Source organism: Hippopotamus amphibius, chromosome 17 (genome assembly GCF_030028045.1).
Source record: "Hippopotamus amphibius kiboko isolate mHipAmp2 chromosome 17, mHipAmp2.hap2, whole genome shotgun sequence".
In the NCBI taxonomy this organism is placed as follows: domain Eukaryota; kingdom Metazoa; phylum Chordata; class Mammalia; order Artiodactyla; family Hippopotamidae; genus Hippopotamus; species Hippopotamus amphibius.
The window spans coordinates 47,688,831-47,707,661 of NC_080202.1; the positions used below are offsets into that span (position 1 = coordinate 47,688,831).

At 46.2% G+C, this 18,831-nt stretch overlaps 1 protein-coding gene across 1 annotated transcript in view; it reads left to right on the forward strand.

Annotated features, from left to right (window-relative positions):
- The first annotated feature begins 7,976 nt into the window (after window positions 1-7,976).
- Window positions 7,977-18,831, forward strand: part of PECAM1 (platelet and endothelial cell adhesion molecule 1) — a 52,381-nt gene continuing 41,526 nt past the window's right edge. Inside the window, exons 1-4 of the mRNA XM_057716035.1 lie at window positions 7,977-8,278; window positions 8,831-8,994; window positions 9,081-9,107; window positions 16,647-16,940. Coding sequence (XP_057572018.1) covers window positions 8,931-8,994; window positions 9,081-9,107; window positions 16,647-16,940 — 385 coding nt within the window. The 5' untranslated portion in view covers window positions 7,977-8,278; window positions 8,831-8,930. The remainder of the gene's footprint in view (window positions 8,279-8,830; window positions 8,995-9,080; window positions 9,108-16,646; window positions 16,941-18,831) is intronic.

Below are 18,831 nucleotides of genomic sequence, written 5' to 3' on the forward strand. Positions count from 1 at the left end.
GTTGCTCTGAGGCATGTGGGATCTTCCTGGCCCAGGGGTCAAACCCGTGTCCCTGCATTGGCAGGTGGATTCTTAACTACTGCGCCACCAGGAAGTCCAGGACTTGATTCTTTTTATTGCAAATAACAATCTATCCTGTGAATATACCACGTGTTTTTTATCAGTTGGTGGACATTTGAGTTGTTTCTGTTTTTCAGATATTATTCATAATGCGGCTATAAACATTTGTGTACAAGTACTTGTATAGACACATTTTCATTTCTTCTGGATAAATACCTAAGGGTGGAATCACTGCTGGGTCACATTATAACTCTATTTTTGACCTTTTGCGGAACTGCAAGACTATTTTCCAAAGTGGCTGCATCATTGTATAATCCCACCAGTTGCATGAAGGTTCTAGCTTTTCTACATCCTCGTCAACGTTTATCATTGCCTGTCTTTTTAATCATAGCTATCCTAGTAGCTGTGAAGTGAGATTTCATTATGGTTTTGATTTGCAGTTCCCTAATGACTAATAACTTTGCGCATCTTTTCATGTGCTTATTGGCCATCTGTATATCTTCCTTGGAGAAATGTTTATTCAGGTCCTTTACCCGTTTTAATAAATGGTTGTCTTTTTTTGTTGTTGAGTCATAAGAGTTCTTTAAATATTCTGGATCTTTATCAGATATATGATTTCCAAATATTTCCTCCCATTCTGTGGATTGCCTTTCAGTTTCTTGATGGTGTCCTTTGCAACACAAAAGCTTTTAATTTCAATGAAGTCCAATTTATCTATTTTTTTCTTTTGCTGCTTGTGTTTCTGAAAACGGAAAACACAAATACCTATCGAGTGTTTCACTTTAGTGCCTGGGATGTGGTGATGCCCTAGCCCCTCTTTCCAGGCTAGTGCCTGGGCCACTCAGGGCAGACGAGAGCAGACCCCCTTGGCCCCTTGGGCCATTGTGTAGCTGATCTGCTTTTAGGGCCGACTCAGCCATTAGGTCCAGGAGTTACAGTGCCAGGGCTCACGATACTTTTAGGGGCCGGTGAAAAAAAAAATTTTTTTAATCAAAAGAATAAAAAAGAACTTTTAGGTCAAGGAAATGTGTGGGTGTATATATATATATATAATATACATACATATTCATATTCTTGTTTATACCAAGAATATATTATATGTATAATGTATATATTATGTATTATATATTATATTCTTGTTTATATCAAGACAGTTGTAAAAAATAATTGTATTTGGCCAGGCCATTGGCTTGCCGGATCTTAGGTCCCCCATCAGGGATTGAATCCACACCCTCAGCAGTGAAAGCATGGAGTCCTAACCACTGGACCGCCCGGGAATTTCAAAAAAAAAATGATTTTTTTTAATGGAGGAAGGGGCTCATAAAAATGCCCACAGTCATCAATCACAATACAGCCCTGTCTCCTGTCAATGAAATGGAGGGGCCCTCCAGCTGGGGATGGAACAGAACTGACCCCTCCACAGTGTCCCAACCTGCCTCCCTTTTGCCCAGCTGCCCACCTGTGCAAGGGGCCAGACTGGGGCTACAAGGAAAACCCCTGGGTGGGCACTGAATTAGGGGCTTTGAGCTCCTCCCTTTGAGCTCATTAAGACAGTCGATTTGCCAGAACAGCAGTTCAGATGGGGCAACCTGGGGCCCAAAGCAGACCTACGACTATTGTTATTATACTCTTGTTGTTTTTATCGTTACTATGTTCTTATTGTGCTCCTCTGGTTAAATGTGCTTTCAAATGCTAGCTGTCATTTTCTCTTCATAACAAACCCATGAAATGGGTAGAGTGGGTGTATTATTCCTATTTGATAGGTATGGAAAGTGAATCTCAAAACACTGATGCTATTAAGCTGCAGAGTAGGGACCCAGGCTTCTGATCTGTGTGTTAGTACGTGTACATTCTCCCGTTAGGTGCCTTTCAAATCTGGTGAATGGGGGGTTAGTCCCACTTGTAAACTTGCCAAGGTTAATTAATCAGACCTCCCATCACAGGCTGGGCACAGGTCACGGCTGGGGGAAATGGACGATATCTTGTTTCCTATCAGTGTAGTCATGAAATAGACAGGAGGTCGGTTCTGCCTGGTGCCTGTGGCCCTCTGACATGCCTGCCGCCCGCCTCCCTCGCCCTTCCTCCCCTACCCACCCCAGCTTCTCAGAAAAACCACTTCCTGAGGTTTATTCCACCAGGCAGATTTTTCAGGCAGTTAATAGATTGCTGTGCTTTAGATTTGTGACATTCCTGGTTTTTTTTTAACGCAGGTACATTTATTTATTTTGCCTTTTATTAAATGGGGAGACTGTTGGAATATAAAAGAACAATGTATCTACATATCATTAGAAACAAAGGCTTAACATGGATCATGCCAGAGTTAGTTCAATGACCGTTTTAACAACAGAGTGTATACCAAGTGTAAAATAGATAGCCAGTGGGAGGCTGCAGCATAACACAGGGAGATCAACTCAATGATGGGTGATGCCTTAGAGGGCTGGGATAGGGAGGGTGGGAGGGAGTTGCGGGAGGGAGGGGATATGGGGATATATGTATAAATACAGCTGATTCACTTTGTACAGCAAAAACTGGCACAACAGTGTAAAACAATTGTATTCCAATAAAGAGCTTAACAAAACAAACAAACAAACAAACAAAAACCAGAGTGTAACACTCTCCACCAAACAACCAGGATACTGAAGTTCAGATATATCATTTGTTATATGAAAGGTGACATCCCTGGTTTTTGAAGGCAGAAGCACAGCATGTAGAAACCACCTTGTCCTCCTTCCCTTCGGCTGAGAAGAGGGAGAAGAGAGCAGTACTGTGGGAGAAATAGGGTGCTGGGTGAGCTTGTCCTGCCTGGTGAGCACTCCTGGGGTCTCCATCCTTGGCAATGTAGGAGTCATCTGCTTGATTAGTTACCAAGGAGCTAAAATAGTTATGCGGAACCTTTTTTTTTTTTCTTTCTTTCCTGACCAAGAAATCCACTAAGAACCAGAGGAAGGAAGAGGAAGATATACAGGGGCCACACACATAAAAAGCCACTTGATTTCCTATTTTTAAAAAGGTGAAATAGAAAAAAAAATTCCTTTTATACATTTTTAACTTTTAATAATACATTCATATGCTTCAGTTCTTATCTCACAGCCAAGGATAACAGAGGAGGAAGAGATTTCCATGAGAACTGGGAGTGGTTCCCCTGGAACAAGCATGAGAGGTAGACCGATAGACAGAGAGACCCGTGGAGAATGGTGAGGGAGGCAATTCCATGAGGATCCACAAGTCCTGTGAAGGACCAGCCCCATGTTGACTTGGCTCTGGGGCCTCAGCACAGGCTACCCTGCGGTACTGGCTGGGCTGGAGTGGGCCCAGCAATTTTAAATGATTTCCAACAACCTGATACAGTCACATGATCTGTAAACTAAAAAGGACACAAAGGTTTATAATGAAAAATATACTGAAAACTATAAAACATTGGCGAGAGAAAGTAAAGAAAACAAATAGAGAGATATGTCATGTTCATGGGTCAGATACTCAGTACTGTTAAGTCAGCAATTCTCCCCAAATTGATTTGTAGATTCAAATTCAAATCAAAATCTCAAGGCTTTTTTTTTTTGGTTGAAATTGAAAAGTTGACTTTAAAATCATATGGAAAGGAAAGTTTTTTGGACTATTCTAAAATAGTCCAAAAAACTTTGAAAAGGAAGAAAAATGTTTGAGGACTAACACTACCTGACTTCAGAATGTATTTTAAGGCTACAGAAATCAAAACTGTGTGGTACTGCATAAAAGTAAACAAATAGATCAATGGAACAGAATAGAGACTCCAGAATATATATGTCCGCATATATGGACAACTGATTTTCAGCAAAGGTGCAAAGAGAATTCACTGGAGAAAAGACAGTCTTTTCAACAAGTGATGCTAGAAAAATTGGACATCCATACCAAAAAAAAAAAAAAAAAAAAACTTTGATCCACACCTTGCATCATGTACAAAAGTTAACTCAAAATACATAATAGATCAAAATGTCAAAACATAGGGGGAAATTGAGACTTTGGCTTTTGTAGGAAAAGATTTTTTAGATGTGACACCAAAAGAATGATCCATAAAAGGAAAAATTGATAAATTGGACTTGATTCTTTAAAATGTAAAGCTTCTGCTTATCAGAAGACACCATTAAGAAGATTAAAAGGCCACAAACTGGGAGAAAATATCTGTAAATCACATATTTGATAAAGGACTTGTATCCAGAATAAAGAACTCTAAAAGCACAATACTAAGCAAACAAACAACTTAATTGAGCAAAAGATTTTAACAGACCGATTAAATGACAAATGAGCACATAAAAATATGCTGTCATTAGTCTTTAGGAAAATGCAAATTAAAATCATAATAAGAAAGCACTATGCTGCCCACTAGAATGCCTAAAATTGAAAAGATTGACCTGCCAAGTGTTGTTGAGGATGTGGAGCAACTAGAACACTCACACATTGCTGGTGGGAATGTAAAATGGTGCAATCAGTTCGGCAATTTCTTAAAATGCTAAACATACACCTACCATATAGCCTATGCATTCCACTCCTAGGTATTTACTCCACAGACATGAAAGTATGTGTCCAGACAAAAGCTTGCTCATAGCAGCTCTATCTGTATTAGTTGAAAATTGGAAACAACTGTCGACTAAAAAAATGCACAATGTGAGTTGCAAGTTGAGTTTATTTGGGGCAAAATGAGCACTGCAGCCCGGGAAACAGCATCCCAGATAGCTCTGAGAAACTGTTCCAAAAAGGCAGGGGGAAGAATTAATATATATGTAATCTTGGTAAAGGAGAAGTACATGTAATCTTGGTAAAGGAGAAGTACATGCAATCAACACATTTCTTTGTCGGGGGGTTCTGCTAGTCATGAGGAGCAGATGTCACCATGTAGGGATTTAGTGCTTTTCTAGATGTGAGGCGATGCAAGGGTTGGGCTCATAAAATCAGCTCCTGAAAACATCTATCTGAAGACCTATTCCGCCCATTTTCCAAAGCACAGTGCCCAATTCCTGGTCTCCACCCTGAGTTCCCTTCAGGGGATGTGGAAGGTCAGCAGCTGCAGCAGCACACGTGATTTAATCCTTGCAGTAGAGGTAGATGGCAAGTGCCCATGGCAAGTGCCAATTTATAGTTGACACAACCCAAATGTCCGTTAATACGTGAATAAACAAACCCCTATTTTCATGCAATGAAATGTTACTCAGCAATAAAAAGGATGAAGTATTGATTATGCTGATTGAAAGACGATAAACCAAAAAAACAACAAAAACATGCATACTCTGAGTCCACTTACATAAAAATCTAGAAATGCAAACTAAGCCATAGTGGCAGAAAGCAGATCAGTGTTTGCATAGCAGGTGGTAGGTGTGAAGGAATGAAGGGAATAAAGGATTGCAAAGGTGAAACCGTGTAACTCAGATTGGGACTTGAACCCATGGTCTTTTAACTGAGATCACACACCTGGTCTCAGGACTTAATGAAGCTCAGTTTCTTGATGTCTCATTGCAGAAAGAATTCAGTGAGAGACAAAGTGATAGGTAAGAAGTGGATTTATTTAGAGAGAAACACACTCCACAGAGAGCGTGGGGGCCGTCTCAGAAGGTGAGAAGGACACCAGGGGATGGGGAGTTGTCAGTTTTTACAGAGGTGGGTAATTTCATCAGCTAATAAGTGGGAGGAGTATTCCAGCTATTTTGGGGTAGGGGTGGGGATTTCCAGAAATTGGGTCACAGCCAACTTTTTGACCCTTATGGTCAGTCTTGGAACTGTCACGGTGCCTATGGGTGGGTCATTTAGCTGGCCTGATGGGTTACAATGAGCGTGTACTGAGGCTCAAGGTCTAGTAGAAGTCAACTTGTCCGCTATCTTGGACCTATTTGGTTCTAATCAGTTTATGTCGGGTCCTTGAACTATGTCATTCTTTCAAAGGTTGTGCCCTGCTCCCTTCCCTCCTGTTTCAAGGGGGCACAAGGAAACTTTTGGGGGTGATGTATATATTCACTTTCTTAATTATGGTAGCTATGTCACAGGGTACACATATGTCAAAATTTTTCTAATTGAAACTTATTTAGACCACCCCCAGTGGCTTGGGGGATCTTAGTTCCCCTGCCAGGGATTGAACCCAGCCCTCGGCAGTGACAGCTTGGAGTCCTAACCACTGGACCACCAGGGAATTCCCAAATTGTAACTTTTAAATATGTGCAGTTATTGTATGTCAGTTATACCTCAATAAAGCTGTTAAATTTTTCAATTCCTTAAAAATTTAAAAGGTAGTACGAAAATTTTTAAAAAGAGATAAAAACAGTTGCATAACTTAAGAACTAAAAAGTACAAAAAGGTTTACAATGAAAAGTCCCTAGCTGCCCAGTTTCCACCACCCACTACAGATAATAACAATCTTTTGCATTGCTATCAACCTCATATAAGTGAATGTTTACCTTTACTGACAAACAATCAATAGTAAGTAGCAATTCAAACAAAGATTTACATACCCTTAGAGAGTCAGGTAATCCCTAGGAGAGCCTGCTGGTCAATGCCCAGTGCAGTATTGAAAGAACACACTGTAATCTTTTTTGCCTATTTCTAAATTTCAGATACCTTTTCTGGGAGTTGCCTGGCGGTCCAGTGGTTAGGACTCCAAGATTTCACTGCCGAGGGGGTGGATTCAATCCCTTGCCAGGGAACTAAGATTCCCAAAATCTGCACAGCATGGCCAAAAAATAAAAAGTAAAAATTAAAATTAAAAAAATAAATTTCAGGTATTTTTTCTTATCTATGTGTTCATTTCCTTTGCCCATTTTTCTTTTGTTTTGTTGATCTTTTTCTTCTTGATTTTTGAGAGCTTTTTACATATTAGAGAGGTTAACTCTGTCTATGATGTCAGTTGCAAATATTTTTTTCTAGTTTGTAGTTTTTCTCTTGACTGAACTTTTTTTGGGGGTAGGGGGCAAAGCAAAACTTTTATTCATGGAGCATAATTGATCAGTCTTTCACATTATGACTTCTGGATTTTAACTCTTAGTTAAACCAGCGTTCACCCAAGGTCATGAGGAATTCTTTTATGTTTTCTTCTAAAACTTTTATGTTTCATTTGTACCTTCAGGTAGTTGGTCCATTTGGAATTTATTCTGGTGCGTAGTGAAAGTTGCGGGATATAGTTTTTCCACTTTTCTTTTAAAACATTAACATATTTTTGAAATAAAGCTTTATTTTCTCTTGGTATTCTAAAAGTACTAGCATTGTGTATGAAACAATGACTAATTTTTAGAAGTTTACTTTGGCACTTAGGGCCATGGGGTGGGACATTTATCACTATTGCTTGAATGTCGCGTTCAGAAGCAAAAGTTGCTTACTCTATAGTATGTAAAAGTTACCTTTGAAACCAACATTTATTTTATTACTTATGGGGTTTCCTTTTTTTCTTCCTGCCAAATCAAAATATGATAGATGGGTGGGGGTAATTTCCAGTAGGTTGCCAAAGAAGGTAGTTTACGTAGGGAATGGAAAATTTAAAACAAAAACAAAAACAACAAAACAACAAAAGTAAAAAAAAAAAAACACAATAGAAAAAAATTCCTTTATGCATGCGTTGCTCTCTAACAGCTCTTATCAAAATTTCCAGTGAGCTGTAGATCAGAGAGAGAAATTGTTCTCTAGCTGGAAGCCATCACTTCTTGGTACTTGCCCCGAGGCAGAGAAGTCTTTTGTTTGTCTGGTCCCAGTTCAAATCTCACTTAGCTTTACCATGTGACAGTATTCAAGGGTAGCATTTCAGAAAGTAGCACCGTGACCCCAAGGCAATGATAATATAATTCAGACAATGCAGTTAACTTTTCCTCCAGTCAATCATCCATTTCACTAACGTTTTTTTGATCATCTACTAGGTGCCAGGGACTGTCCCTGCTGTCATGGAGCCAGCAGTGCACCTGGGGAAGGGGCGGCCATCGTGGCACACGGTAGAAAGTGTCTGACAGAGGAGGACTAGGGAGATTAGGGGACCCAGAGGAAGGGCAGCTCAGTGTGGGGAAGACAGGGGAGGATGCTGGAGGACTGATGCCTAAACTGAGCTATGATGAATGGGGAGGAATTCGCCAGAAAAGGAGAGGGAAAAGGGTACTCCAGGCAGGGGAAGAGCATTGGCAAAGTCACAGACATGTGATGTGTTCTGGAAACTATAAATTCTAGCCACCGGAATGTAGAGGCAGGGAAGGAAGAGGAGAGAGACCAGGCTGCAGAGGTAAGCGAGGGCGGCATCGTGCAGGACTGGAAACTGACTTTCTCTAGAGGGCAATGGGGAGTCATGACAAGGTCTCCCTGACAAACCTGCAATTTTCGGAAAAAGTCAGCTCTCTCCATGCCCTTGTCAGGAAAGGCAGAAGGTCCAGATTTAGGCTGTGTGGAAAGAGCCCCCTCGGAAGGGCCAGAGAAAAAGCAGAGATTTGCTGAGTGTCCAGGGAGAGATGCCCTTTGGGGGGAGATTGGAGAGAGGGAGGGGCCCTCTCAGGCTGCCATGGGAAAGGGGCCCCCACACCCAGGCGAGACACAAGGAGGGTCCGGAGCGCCGAGGCCAATGTCACTTGTGCCTTTTTTTCCCCCTAAACAAACTGAACAAAGCAGCTGCGCTGGGTGGCCCCTCAGGAAGGCCAGTCATTTCCTGAGGCGGTACGAGGCCGCCCAGGCATTGTTCCTGGTTTCCAGCATGGCCGCCATTACTTGACCAGCCCCAAGGCCGGTCTGTCCGCGGCGCCTGGAGCAGCTCCCACCGTAGCTTCTGCTTTTCACGGGTCAGGTTTCTCATCTGCATCCTCGCGTGGGAAGTACCTTCTGCCTCCGGGACATGGCCCAAAAACAGAACTAACCGCCGAAGCCTTCGCTGTCTGGCTCTCAGGATGCAGCTGGAGTGGACCCAGGGGGCCGCGATGTGGCTCGGAGTCCTGCTGACACTTCTGCTCTGTGAGTTTTCTCTCTCTTCCCACATCACTTAAACATCACGAGAACTGAAGCTCGTGAAATCAACGTATTTCTCCTGTCTTTTCCAGGTTCAAGGCTTGAGGGTCAAGAAAACCGTAAGTTGTGAAGTTCCTACCTGTGACTCTTAAAAACTCCCGTCACATTGCTTGGGTTTAATGGTTTCCACAACCCAGAAACCTATTCGAATGGTCAGCTGAAGTTTATTCCTTTCTGCGTTTTTAGAAGGTTTTAGAACAAAACCCTTATTCTAAGCCAAGTTTCGATCAGCATATTCTAGGGGGGTGATAAGGAAGTGAGTGATTCCATAATTTGTTTTTTGTTGTTCTACCATAAATTTCTTTTTTTCATATTCTACCCTATCCCCAGTTGTAATTTATTCACAAATAATATAATCAATTTCTCAGATTCATGAAGTCAGAACATAGTTTAAATGGTTGTTGTGACTTTTTTTTTCTCCTAAACGACCTGAAACCAATCAGATATCGTTTCCCATCTATCCATGAGGCTACAACAATCTGCAATATTTTGTGCCTGTGCACAGGAAGAGGGGCTTCTGACTGTCTTTGAAATCTGGTCTATCATCCACTTTAGAGCCAATTTTGAATCATTACAATAAGCAGGTTTTCTTTTGCTTCATCTGGGATCGTGAGAAAGGAGGGGACTGGGCTGGGTCTGGGGGCCGAATAGAGGGAGAGCCCACAGAACAGGATCCCCGTGTCAGAGGTCACTTCATTCTGCACAAAAGCAGGCTGACTGGGTTGCAGACAGTTGTACAGCTATTTGTAGATGATGTGTGCGGGGATGCTGGTTTGTGCAGCCAAGGCTTGGAGCAGTAGCTCCACACGGGGAGGGCTCGTGTGGCTACTTAGCAAAGCCGGTCTGGCGGGTCTCCTGTGCATGTCCATGTGCTTCAACGGGTGTTTGATCCCCATGGCAACCCACGGAGGCAGGATGCCATTATCTTCATAATCAACCTAATTGACTGATGATATCTCTGCACCCCAGGGAAACAACTGACTTGTACAAAAAGAGCCGGTTAGCAGGACATCAGCACCAGAACCCCCCCTTCCCAAAACCCGAGTGTCTGGAGCTTGGGGCTGTAGGCCTGACTCAAATCTTTAAAGCCACTGTTACTGTGTCTCTCTGAGCCTTTTTCCCAATCTGTGAAATGAGTGTGATGAGTCAGTGTGAGATGAGGTTAGATAAAGAGGTGACTTGCCCGCCCGGCACGCAGTGATCAGTAAATGGTGGTTTACTGTGGTCCTAGCTCACCATCACCACCGTGCCGCCTGCCCCTCCCTCTCTCTGTCCACTCCAGCCTTATGCCCCTGCTCTAATCCAGACCACACCCTGCCAACACGCACGCCTCTGGGCGTCTGTGTCCCTTGCTCCGGCCTCCTACCCTCCATCCCTACCTGGGCGGAGGTCGCTAGTAAATCACTCCCTGCCCAGGTTTCCTAGAGAAAGGTCTTTGGGGAAGACCTCAGAGCTGCAGGACCCAAAGCTGGGAGGCTCTACCTCCTCAGGTCTCCACCCTGTTTTACGTAAGGTACCTGCGCAAGGTCACCACTGGGTGCTGGCAGAGTGGGGGCTGGGACCCATGTCCCCCACTCTTTAGGCCACCCAGGACCACAGTGCAAGTGCATGCCCTGCCAACCTGCTCCACGTGGCCTGCTCCGCAATAGAGGCGCTCGGTCAGCCCTGGCCTTTCCTCTCCTTTTACCTCGGGCCCCCTTCCAGCCCCAGCTGGCCCGTCTCAGGAGATGACCTCAGCTCCCTCTTCACCTAGAGCACAGTGCTGTCTGGAGGGAACTCCCGCCACTTCCCGCGCTTCCCCGGCTTCAGGCTTATCTGCCTCCCCACCCGTCCTCACGGCTTCCCTCCTGGCTCCAGAGGCCGTGTCTACCCCGTGGCTGGACAGGGCCGGGCTGTCCACCTGGGCTCCGGGCCCATCGCTGGCATCACCCCCTCCCCCAGGATCTCGCGCTGTAATTTATTCAGCCCCTACTCCACTTCTAGCATCTTTCCTTTCAGTTACAAACATGATTGGTAGCTCTCGGTTTTTCAGAAAAAAGAAAAATCACAAACAGCCCACCCTCCCTCCATTTATCTTGTGCTCCCCTATCTATCCACTCTCTTCCTCAGGCAAACTTCTCCAAAGCCTGCTTTCTAATCACTGTCTCTGCTTCCTCACCTCTCTCTCAGGGGCCCTTACCTAGCAGGTCTGGCATTGGCCCCCATGCCTCCCTGCCACTGGAATCCTCTCACTAAGGGATGATGCCAAATGCCATGAACACGCCCACCAGCCCTTAGCCTTTGGGACCCCAGTGTTTGCACAAAGCCTCTTTCTTTGGCCTTGTAGACCCTCTTCTCTGGTGTTCTCCCACCTTTCTGACAAACCCTCCTTTTTTTTCCTCCAGGGAGACTTGGACTTTCCCAGCGTCTCACCCTCTCTGAAGCTCAACCTCCCCCCCCACCCCCTGTGCACCTCCACATGCCCACCCTCTCGTCCACTTAAGCCCTGGCTGCTTCTTTGACCGTCAAGGCCTCCTACGGGGCAAGCGGTTGACATCTCCTCCTAGCTGTCCGCGGGGCGCCTCAAGCCAGCGGCATCCCCATGACTTTGTCCCGCCCTTATCTTTCTCTGGCTTTGTCTCTGACTTCATCTCCTTCAGACCGCAGCACGCATAGGCCCCTGGGCTCCTAATCCAGGAACCTTAATTTCCACTCTTTGCCTCAATCCCCACAGGCAATCAAACAAGTCAAATGCATATAGCAGATATTATTAATGACATTTAGTACATTCATAATGTTGTGCAAACATCACCACTGCCTAGTTCCAGAACATGTTCTTCACCCCGAAAAACAAGTCCTTTGCCTCCACTCGGTACATCCCAAGTCCACCCCTTCCCCTCAGCCCCACTGCGTCTGCCCGAGCACAGGCTGCATCAGCTTTCACCTGAACCGTCCAGGTTGCTACGACCAGTCTCTCCCTCTGGCCCACAGTGATCTTTCTAAAGTTCCAGCATCATCCTGTTACTGCCTGCCCCCTCACCCCCACCCCAAGATCCTCAGGACAGAGCCCAGCTTGTTAGCACAGCGGGTGAGGCCCTCTGTTCTGGCCCCCTAGCCCCTACACTCCGGCTCCTATAACTGCCCGCACCCAGAATGCATTGATCTCTCACGCCCCTGTGCCCTGGCACGTGCCGTTCTGCCCCAAGCATCCCACCACCCCTGCCTGTCCTGGTCCAAGGCTTAGGTCGGGGGTCACTTCCTTCAGACTTTCCTTGGCCTCTCCGGGGCAAGCCTTCGTCCTGGTGCTTACACCATTGTACTCCAGCTATCTGGGTCCCCACCAGCCTGCATGGCCTAGGACAGCAGGGATGCTTTCTTATTCACCTTGTAATCCCAGCACCTTGGAGGTGCCTGAGGTTCAGAGGAGCTGGGTCAGCACACTCCATGCTGAGCCTTGCAGTTCATCCGGGCCTCCGAGCTTTGTGGCTCCCTGTGTTTTCCTGACAATGGTGGGCGGCCCCTCCTCCTCTACCCACTCCCCCCTTTCTTTCTGAGTCATTTCCAGGTTGAGGGTCAAGGGGCTGGCTGAGTCATGATGCCTCATCTTCCCCAGAGCGTCAGCATCCGCTGACCGGTGGCCTGGGGTAGAGGGAAGCAGTCCCTTTGTTTCAGGGTTTGGGGGTTTGGCGCTGTGGTCCCTGGGTGCCTTGTCTGTGCTGTGGAGACTTTGTTACTTTGGATTTTCTCCATCAGCCTTCATCTCTCCAGTTGAAAAAGACCTGGCCTCTTTAGGCTATTCTACAACGCTGTCCTTCCATTACAGTTCTGAACCTTTTGGGTCCTCTCTCCAGAGAAAAGCACACTTGCGTATAGTCAGGTGATTCACGGGCCCGCTAACATCCACCCGTGACCCTCCAGGAGGCCGAGGTTGTAGCAGTCACTCTGTCGTGTAAATAGTAAGACCTACACGCAGGTCTCGCTATTGGCTGTTCCTGGAAAGTTTATTCACAAGGAGGATAATATTTTCCGTATTATCTTAATAATCAGGCAGAGATTTTTGAAGGTTGGGTGGTGTGTTTGCTGTCTCTTGCTCCCTAACAAGTTATCCCCAAACGTAGTGGCTCAAGAGAACAATTTATTATCTCACATGCAGTTTCTGGGGGTCAGGAATCTGGGAATGGCTTAGTTGGGTGGTTCTGACTCAGGGTTTGTCAGGAGATGGCAGGGAAAATGCTGGTCAGGGTTACAGTTATCAGAGGGCTTGTCTGATGCTGGGGAACCTGCACCATGTGGGCCTCTCCATAGGGGCGCTCACGACGTGGCAGCTGGCTTTGCCCACAGTGAGTGATCCCAGAAAAGGAGAGAGTGACCAAGACAAAAGTCATAATGTCTTTTATAAACTAATCTCAAAAATGACCTACTAGCACTTCTGCAGTAGTTTTGGTCATAAGACCAACCCTGGTCTGATGTGGGAGGGGACCACATGCGGGTGTGATAGCGGAAGGCAAGGCTCATTGGGGGCCTTGAAGGCTGGATACTGGAAGGGTGGTGGTGGAGGTGGTGGTCGTGGTGATAAAATCTAGGCTGCTATTCTGTTATATCAAGTCAATGAGCTGGGATTCGTATCTTCAATAATTTTTAAAAATGCTTTTCCTTCTTCTGCCCTGCTTTTTTCTTCTTTCTTTCTTTTTTTTAATTCTTTTGGCTGCGCTGCACAGCGTGTGGGATCTTAGTTCCCTGATGAGGGATCGAACTCGTGCCCCCTGCAGTGGGAGCTCGGAGTCCTAACCCTGGACCGCCAGGGAAGTCCCATGCTGTGGAAGTGTGCAGTTCCTACTGGTGAATCAGCCGAGTTAATTTATTAAGCAGATGTGTGTTAGATTTGCTTAGAGAAACAAGGTGGCGGAAGTGCCTTGTGTTAGTGCATATCATCCTCTCTAAAAAACCACCACCCGATGCTTTAGCCAAGTTTGCTTTAAAATTGTTAAACAGTGGTAGAGCTCGTTAGGGCTGGTCAGTAGGAGACCCAGGCAGGGCTGGCGCTGAGGCCAGAAGGCCTGGAGAAGGGAAGAACTGTGAAATGGTAGACTGTGAGCTCCAGGTGGGCAGAAGCTGTGCCAGGCTCACCCTTCTCTGAACCCCCAGTGCTGGGTGCATGTCTGGCACAGAGACGCCCCCTTCAATGTCTGCTGAATGAATGTGCTAAGGAAGCAGGAAGCAGGTGTCAACCAGTGGCCAGGCATCAGGCATACAGACCTGCCCCTTCAGTGCTCTCAGCCACCTTGGCTCAGTCATTGTTCAAGGTTAAAATACCAGGGAAGGCAAGTATTAGTGTTCCTACTTTATAGGAGGAGAAGTGGTAGCCTGAAACGACTCCCAGCTAATGGCTGTGGGATCAGGGGTTTGGACTGGGCGTGCCTGACTTGCTCTCTTCCTGTACCCAGTTCTGTGTCCCAGTCTGGGGTGCACCAGCCATGGGTGTGCATTTCGTTCAGGGTGATGACAGTAAAGTAGCCCAATACAGTGGCATAACGAACACCAGGGGTCGGAGAAGTTGCTGTAATTCACCTGGGAAATTTAAAAAATGTTGTTTTGTTTTGTTTTGTTTCTGAAAGACAAATGACTAGAAATATGATTTCAAGAAAGAGCTTTAGAGCCCTCAAGACTCTACAGTTGGTTTGTATCTGTGACTGACAGAATCTAGCTAACGTTTTGCAAGCGCTTCATCTGTGCCAGGGACGGTGGGTGCTCCAAGGACTTAAACTCAGGTTCTCATTTACATTTACTGTTATTATGTTCACTGTATGGATAAACAAACCGAGGCCCAGAGAAGCTCAGTAACTTACGGAAAGCCACATGGTTTGTGAGCAGAGATGGATTTGGCCCAGGAAGCCTGACTGTGCACTCATCTTCTGCTCTCTACTGTCTCCTGATAGAATCACTGTGCTAAACAGCATGGCTTGAAATGAAGAAGGAGGCACTGAGGAGCAGGGAGACTTGCCTGTCCTTACCTGGGAAGGGAATGTGTCAATCAATGGGAAACTAAACATGGTTCAAAGAAACTTCAGTTCTGAGAGCTCATCCAGCAGGCTCCTCAGACCAGGAGCTAACAAGGAATAGAGAAGGACAGAAAGGGGAGTTCTAGAGATTAATGCTGTAAGAAATAAATTTATTGACTGAATGATTGACTGCCTGATTGATGTATTTATTGGCTGCACTGGGTCTTCGTTGCTGCTCACCGGCTTTCTCTAGTTGTGGAGAGTGGGGGCTACTGTTTGTTGCAGCGCACAGGCTTCTCACTGCAGTGACTTCTCTTGTTGCGGAGCACAGGCTCTAGGTACATAGGCTTCAGTAGTTGTGGCACGTGGGCTCAGTAGCTGGAGCTCACGGGCTTAGTTGCCCCGCAGCATGTGGGATCTTCCCAGCCCAGGGATTGAACCTGTGTCCCCTGCACTGGCAGGCGGATTCTTAACCACTGAGCCACCAGGGAAGTCCCCAAGAAATAAATTTAAAGAATCACACTGTTTCATCTCATGACTAACCAGATGCTGTTTTTTGTTAAATTAATTGCTCAGAAAAAAAGGCACAAGGATGGACTGTTGTGTTCAGTTGAAAACCTGAGACGTGTTATAGACAAGTTAAATTCTAAGTTGTTCGCAAAAGGTATGACGTTATTAAAAGAGAGAGAAAGAAAGACAATTTTTTTGGCGGTATCTCTGGCCAGCTGCCTGGCTATACCTTTTTTGTTGTTTGTAAAATGATTTGGGACCACTGATAAAAATGATGTATTATTGTCCAGTAGGATAAAATAAAAAAGGAAATCAGAGTGAGAGGAAAACAAAGGCAGTCAAATAAAACCGTGACTCTTTTAGCACAGAAAAATGCATCCCAAAAGTTGCTAGAGGTAAAATTTGGGGGTTATACTTGTACTTCTCAGCGGCCAAAGTGAGAGAGGGTAGCAAGATCTGTGAGAAAAAGTGGTTTCAAGTTCTCACCCATGTGGTGAGGGTTCTGACTTCAACAGTTAGAAAGCACCAGCTGGGCCTGTGCTGCTTAATTTGTCAGGCGGAGGTGGAGGGGTGGAGGGGTGAGGGTGGGGGAGCGCTTCCTGGGCGTGACCATGTGATTTCAGAACCGTGGCAGCCATCATTCATCAAGCAATTCCTGTGTGACAGGCACTGGGTGCTTTCCTGCTCCTCTTCTGTAAGTCCTACAACAACCTACTATGTAGGTATTATAACCCCACTTTATAGATGAGGAAGTTGAGCGCAGAGAGGTTAATCACCCAAGGTCACGCAGGAAGCGCTGAGCCAGGATGCGAACATTCGTCTGCCTGAGTCCTCTGCTCTCTCCAGGGGCCACGATGTGGCAGTCACGGGCTGCATACATCTCATGGACGTGTTTTATTTGTCACGCTCCGGAGGCTGCCACCTTGTCATGGTGGGCATATGAGCAGCTTAGTATCAGCCGCCTCATGCCTGACCCACCACACACAGTCATTACCTGCCGGGGGCCCCTGGACGCTCTATCACATGGATGGATGTGATGATACCAATCTGATGCGGTGATGTTGTTTCTGAGATAACCGGCGTGTCTGCTCTCCTTCCCTTGGCCTTTAGTTTTCACCATCAACAGCATCCACATGCAGATCCTGCCAAACCAGGAGGTGCAGAACGGGGACAACCTGACCCTGCAGTGCATCGTGGATGTCAGCACCACCTCACGTGTCAAGCCTCAGCACCAGGTGCTGTTCTATAAGGATGAAGTGATAATTCACAATGTCTCCTCCCTGGAAAACACAGAGAGTTACGTTATTCCCCAAGCCCGGGTCTATAACGCAGGGACATACAAATGCACCGTGATCCTGAACAACAAGGAGAAAACAACTGATGAGTACCGGGTGTTGGTGAGAGGTGAGTCCCTGGGATGGAACATACCTCGGGCACGTGAAGCCTGAACACACGCAGTACCCAGAATGGTGACTGAATGAGTTGTAACACCAGACCTACCTGCCCATCCATCATCCTTCTCACTCATCTGCCTGACATTTTCCTAACCTGAAAACACAGGCCTGAGACATGCTCCGGATACACCAGCCTTTTCCTCACCTCTGTGCCTTTGCACATGCTATTTTCTCTGCCTGGAACACCCTCTTCATCTCATCTCCTCATGAACTCTCTCTCCTTCAACACTCAACTCAGTGATCTCTTCTCTGGCACTTTCCCAAACAGAATGGATCTCCCCCCAGGGTCCCAGTCCTTACAGCTCTGATGCCCTCTCCACGTTCAATGGCATTTGTATAAAGGTCACGGGGCTGAGTGTTGACACTGGATTCTGCAGTCACTCTGCTTAGATTCCGATCTGGACAAGTCCCTTAACCTCAACCTACGCTTGAAAGTTCTCATCAGTAAAATGAAGATAATAATACTACCCAGCTCAGGATACTACCCTACCCAGAGAGAGTTAAAAGATGCCTGTTGGTAAAGCGCCTAGTGCAGCTTCCAACACGTAATGAGTTTCTCATAAGCGGCATTTACTCTTTCACTCGCTATTGCAACTTTCTCACGTACCTGCCTGCCCTTCTGGACTGTGAGATCCTGAAGGAAGAGGTGGTTTAGTCTATTTTTGCATCTCAAACAGAAAAAGTCTGGCTCATAGTAGGCACTCAATAAATGATTGTGGAATAAACTGAACAGTTGAAAAGAGCAAGTAGAAATAGACAGGAATGGATAAACAAGAGAAATATCATTGTAGGAAATTGGGCTCACAGACTTCCATCCATCTGTTCATTCATTGATTTACTCCCTCAAGAAGCATGTCCCAAGGCTGCAAGTCAGGAAAAAAAAATAGGTGCTAGACATGGAAATGCATCAGACAGGTCCTAGCTCTGGATGCTAGGGAAGAGAGACATTTAAACGAATCGTTGTGTTCCAACAGTCATGTGATCTGAGAGCCTTGGGAGCACAGCGGTGGGAGGAAACAATTCTGCCTAGAGAAGTTAGGGATGGCTTCCTGGAAGAAGGGACACTGAGTCCAGATAGAGAAGATGCTGTAGGAGTTTGCTTGATGGGGAAGTGGGGCAATTCATTCATTCCTTAGCCATTTATCGAGTGCCCACTCTGAGCCGGGCCGAAGACCTGACAGTGAGTTGGACATGACCTCCTCCCTTGGGGAGCTCGTGTGGAGCAGGGGAACACCTTCTCAAACAGCTGCCCCCAGAAGTAGCAGCAGTGGTGAGAACACAGTACAGATCTCCTTCCCAAGAGAACAGCCCTCCATCTCTGACCTGGGTGGGTCAAGAAAGAAGGTTCATGCGTCTTAAATGACTGGGTGAGCTGGCACATCCAGAAAGAGGCATGTTTGGGCACAAGCAAGTCTGTCTGACTCCAAGATGGAGTGTATGATCCCCAGACCATGGGGCCTGGACAGGACATCTAATTGCAGCCAGGGTCTCCCAGCTGCCCCTTGATGTGACCCTCGCTCACCACCCATTGTACTCCCCCCACCCGCCTCTGCTCTGAACGGCCCTCCTGGAAAGCCACACGTATCCCTTGGCACAAGCAGATCTCCATGCACGTGTGCGCCCTGAAACGCCTGTCCTTAGCCCCCATCCCACCTCATCTGTCCAAATAACCCCCTTCCTCCAAGATTCCTCTCAGGCCCTATTCCTTTCTAGGTCCTTCTCTGATCCCCCAGAAAAAGAGGGCCTCCTGCTTTCCTGACTGTTCCGTCACTCAGTGTGTCTGTACACACTCTGATGCTTGGTTATTTTCAGCTTTGCTTTTTGAACTGAGAGGCCACCCC